Source organism: Orycteropus afer, unplaced genomic scaffold (assembly GCF_000298275.1).
Source record: "Orycteropus afer afer isolate SDZICR_OR568_19922 unplaced genomic scaffold, OryAfe1.0 scaffold00214, whole genome shotgun sequence".
Classification (NCBI taxonomy): domain Eukaryota; kingdom Metazoa; phylum Chordata; class Mammalia; order Tubulidentata; family Orycteropodidae; genus Orycteropus; species Orycteropus afer.
Window position 1 is genome coordinate 767,521 of NW_006921801.1, and position 4,989 is coordinate 772,509.

The 4,989-nt window shown below is 34.3% G+C and overlaps 1 protein-coding gene across 1 annotated transcript in view; it reads left to right on the forward strand.

Annotated features, from left to right (window-relative positions):
• Window positions 1-4,989, forward strand: part of STYX (serine/threonine/tyrosine interacting protein) — an 81,157-nt gene that overhangs the window by 53,329 nt on the left and 22,839 nt on the right. The window contains 2 exon segments of the mRNA XM_007948337.1: window positions 13-98; window positions 1,812-1,884. Of these exon segments, the coding sequence (XP_007946528.1) occupies window positions 13-98; window positions 1,812-1,884 (159 nt within the window).

The following is a 4,989-nucleotide window of genomic DNA, read 5'->3' on the forward strand; positions in this document are numbered from 1 at the left end:
TATTTTCTGTGTGTTTTTTTTTCCTAAAATTTTTTTCTGTTCTTCAGTGCTGCCTTTGTCATTGCATACATAATGGAAACCTTTGGAATGAAATACAGGTAAGAAAGTACTCTGAAACCTAGCCAAAATTTAAATTCTCACCAAAATGAAACTTAATACAGGTGATTTGGGAGTTTGAAGTTCATATTCCCCCATAATTATGTTATGTAGTCATGTTTGATTAGGCAGACTGTTATGTAACATAGTCTCTTAATCTTTGTGGTTTGGGTTTTATAGATCTGCTTACACTAATATTTTCATGTTTTTATGGGGCTGGTGCTAACTGTTGTTATTTTAAGAAAACAAAATAACACTGATGGAATACTACTGTCTTACCATTAGGGAAGTAGTTAGTCTGAGTTTAAAAACTTGTGGACACAAATATTAGTAGCTTTCATAATTTAAAGGCTTATTTATTTATTATGTTTTCCTGTGACAGCAGCTGGATGGAAAATTACCTAGGATTTGTCTATAGCTTCTGTTCACTTCAGTATAGTCTTATCCAGAATCATCATTTGCAAGCATACTACATAAATTAAAAAAAAAAAAAAAAAGAGGCTCATGAGCTTCTTTCTCTCTCCAAAATAAAACAGATTTGACTAGTGTACAGTGTTTCTTTTCTTAGTGTCTTATTGTACAAGTTAGAAATCTTGTGTAATTGCAGATACCTCCTTGTCTCATTCCTTCAGCTTCCAAGCTGTATCCAGTACCAAATACTATTTTATCTCCTAAATATATTTTGGGAGCTCTGGTAGCGTAGTGCCTAAGGCTCTTGACTGCTAACCAGAAGGCTGGCGGTTCAAATTCACCAGCCACTCCTCAGAAGGAAGATGGGCCAATCTACTTCCGAAGTGATACTGCCTCGGAAACCCAAGGAGGGGTCACTGTGAATTGAGTTCGACTCGACGGCACATAACAACAACAACAACAAATATTTTAACTCTATCTCTTTATCTCCTTCTTCATCACCATTCTAATTCTCTAATTAAAGCTTCAGTCATCCCTTCTTAAGACTGTTCCATTAAAAGCCTCCTGAGTGGTCTCATTCATCCTTTCCTTGTTTCACTCCACACTACAGTTAAAATGATCTTTTAAGTAAATAATCCTTACCCCTAAAACCTCGCAAAATGTCTCTGATCCTTAATAATTTTTAACATGGTGAGTGAAATTTTACATGACATCAGCCTTATTAACATCTTAGTCCTCATACCATGTTCTCCATCTCTGTTTCCATTTGGGCTATATTCATAATTGGTTGGATCCATGTGCCTAACACATAATAGACATGGAAATGCTTGTTTAATTTGTCTGGTGTGTTTTATGCTTATAATGGAAATTGTGTTTAAAAACAGCAGTTTTTAAAGGAATATTATTTGAAAACAAATGCTTTGTTTACATAATGAAAAAGATTTAATATTCATTGATGGACTTTTATATATTTATTATTTGGTATTTTGTCTGTAATAGTATTAATAGTGAAAATAACTTCCATCTGTTGTTCCAGGTGTGATTATAGGTACTTTTATCTCATTTAAGCCTCACAGAAACACAAAGTAGATAATAATTCTTCCTGTTAAGAAGAGCTGTGATATGCTGTCTGACCATACTGTTGAGTTTTTTTTCACTATAGTTTACTACTCTTCTGTGGTACAATTTATATAATATGATTTCCTGTTTTAAGTAATCTATTTTAGATAAATCTGGAAGAAGTGAAATTAATTCATGAAAACTTAATGCCACCTCATTCTTTTTTTTTTTTTGCTTTTTTTCAGAGATGCATTTGCTTATGTTCAAGAAAGAAGATTTTGTATTAATCCTAATGCTGGATTTGTCCATCAACTTCAGGTAACTTCTGTTCCTCATTAAGACAATCAGAAGGTAGGATAGTTAAAATCATATTTTAACATATTCTACCATGTTTAGATTTTAACTTACTCTAATACATCTTACATCTAACATAGAATTTTTACCATATTCTAACTTAAATAAAGAATTTAGAGTTTCTAAAAATTGCCATCATCTGACTAATTTGACTTTTCATTCAAGTTTAAAATCTGCTTTAAAATAGTTTTTTAAAGCTGCCATTACCAAGGAAAAGGGTTAAATGCATTTTATTAAAACTAAGGTTAAATAATTGATAGACATTTCTTCGACTCTTTTTCTCTGTTTTGGTCACCTGTATAGAGCATAAAAGAGATTTGATTGTAAGTATACTACATGTAGCAAGTTTTTTTGTATTCTGTATGTTTCATCTTTTCCATGTTATTTCAGATTTTGTTGATTTTAGATAAATGCACTAAAAAAAGACAATATCAACCTGTGGATTATCTGATTAGACAGATTTGTTCTATTTTTTTTTCAAGAAGGAAAAATTATCAATATGCACTGGGTAATTCTACCATCCTCTCCGTGAGAGAAAGATGAGGCAGTCTGCTTCTGGAAAGATTTACAGCCTTGGAAACCCTATCAGGCCATTCTACCTTGTCATATAGGGTCACTGTGAGTTGGAATTGACTCAGTGACAGTGGGTTTTTGGTTTAATTACATTTTAGCAATGCAAGAGTAAATCTCAATTACAAAATGTGTTGTTCCAATTATCAGACTTTATAATCAAAACCAAACTTTATAATAGAAGACAATTTATTTCATTCAGAAGACAGATAATTACATCTTAATCATCAGTCTGTTTATTTAATTTTTTTTTTCATTCCTTCTTTATAGGTATATTACAGACTGTAAACCAACTAACTTTAATTTGTAAATTTCTTTGCCTTTTATTTTGTTGTGTAAAAAACATTTTTTAAAAAAACTTACTTTAGTATTTGAAAGAGTAATACATATACATGGTTAAAAAAATTAACGTTCAATAATGCCTAAGAGAATACAAATGAAAAGTAAGTGTTCTTAGTATATAGCTTGAAGATTATTCTGTAACAGCAAATATCACTCTATTTGTATAAAATGTTAGGAATCACAATGTTATATGACCAGTCTTGTTAATGGACAGTTAGATTGTATCTAGCTTTCCATTATTATAACAATACTGCAGATAATGTCCTGGTAGAGACATCTGTGTGTACATAAGTGAATATACCTATACAATAATTCATCAAAGTGGAATTGTTGAATTAGAGGGCATTTGAAATTTAATAGATGTTACCAGATTACCTCTAAAAGGTTAAATATACCTTACAACCATGAAGTAAGGAGTACCTATTTCCCTATACCTTAGCCAACAATAATAGCCAAAAGTGTTTTATCAAACTTGTTGATCATTTCTATCCTGGTGATAAAAATAGCAACTTGCTATGGTTTTAATTTCTTTCCCTTTAATTGAGTGAGGCTAGAACTATTTTTTTTTTCCTTTAATTTTTACTGTGATTTGGATAGACGTTCACAGAGCAAATTCATTTTCTATACACCATTTCATACACATTTTGTTTCATAACTTTGACTGCAGTTCTCCATGGTGCAACAGCTCTCTTCCCACTTCCTCCCTGTAGTTACCTCTTTCCTGTTCTTTCCTGCCCCTTCTTTTCACCCACTCCCTGAGCTATCGTCCTATGCAAACACCACTCTTCTCCACCACTCTTCTGTTCTCCAATTGATTGATCGTTCTAAGGAGTGTGTCTGTATGAAGTAAAGTTCACCTTATTATATGCCTCTGGTACTAGTGCCTAAGGCATTTGACTGCTAACTAGAAGGCTGGTGGTTCAAACCCACTCCTCGAAAGGAAGGTTGGGTAATCTACTTCCATAGTGATACTGCTTTGGAAACCCAAGGAGAGGTCGCTGTGAGTCAGGTCTCACTTGACAGCACATAACAATGACAACCTTGGGCTGGAAGCCACAGGAGTGAGTTCAATTCCAGACCTGAAGGGGTAACTAGGAACCACAGTCTCAGGGGTCTCACCATGCTCTATCAGACTAGTAAACCTGGTCTTTTTTATGGTTTTGAGTTTTGTTCCACACTGTTCTCCCACTCTATCCAGGACTTCCTGTACTGATAGCTTTCTAAGTGGTTGACAGCAGTAGCCAGGCACCATGAGACCATCTTCTGATCTGTGAAACTCAGCCTATATGACCACGAGACCATGAGAGGGTGGTCTCATGGTCATATAGGCTGAGGTTCCCATGGTCCCACTAGTCCCTTGGACTAACTGTTTTCATGCATCTGATTTTCTTCATTCTTCTTTGCTCCAGAGGAGGAGAGACCAATTGTTGCATCTAGATGGCTGCTTGCAAGCTTTTTAGACCCCAGTTGCTACTTATGAAAGTAAGATGTAGAACAATGTTTTTGTGTAGTATGTTATGCTAGTTGAGCTTGATGTCCCCTGCATCCATGGTCCCAAGCCCTGAGGTCCAACTACTCACCCCCTCAGGATAGTTAGCTGTGGCCAAGAACGTATCGTAACTTTGAGGCTACAACTCTCTTTTTTGTCCCCCCATGTTTGAGTCATTTATATTTTTCTGTAAACTGGTTATTGATGTTCTTTATCTGTTATTCTATCAGGTTGTTAGTCTCTTTCTCAAGTTTCTAAGGGTTCATTGTATACTAAGAATCTGTCCTTTCCCCAGTGATTTTGAAATGTGATTTTAATTACTTACCAAATTTTGATTTGTACTTGGGCCTATTTCTGGATTGTGTTTTGTTCTGTTGATCCATGTATTGCTGTACCTGTATCAGACAGTTTTAAGTACTGTAATTTTTCATAAATAATATGGAGTATGGCTCAAGACATCCCCATTAATGTTCTTTTCAGAATTTTCCTGCCAAATACTTACATTTATTTTTTGGTGTAAACTTTACTGGAAGAAGTACTATAGGCATTTTTATTGATTGATTGATTGTGATTTGGGTGAAGGTTTACAGAGCAAATTCACTTTCCATACAGCAGTTCACATACACTTTGTCTCATGACATTGACCACAGTTTACCACAATGCAACAG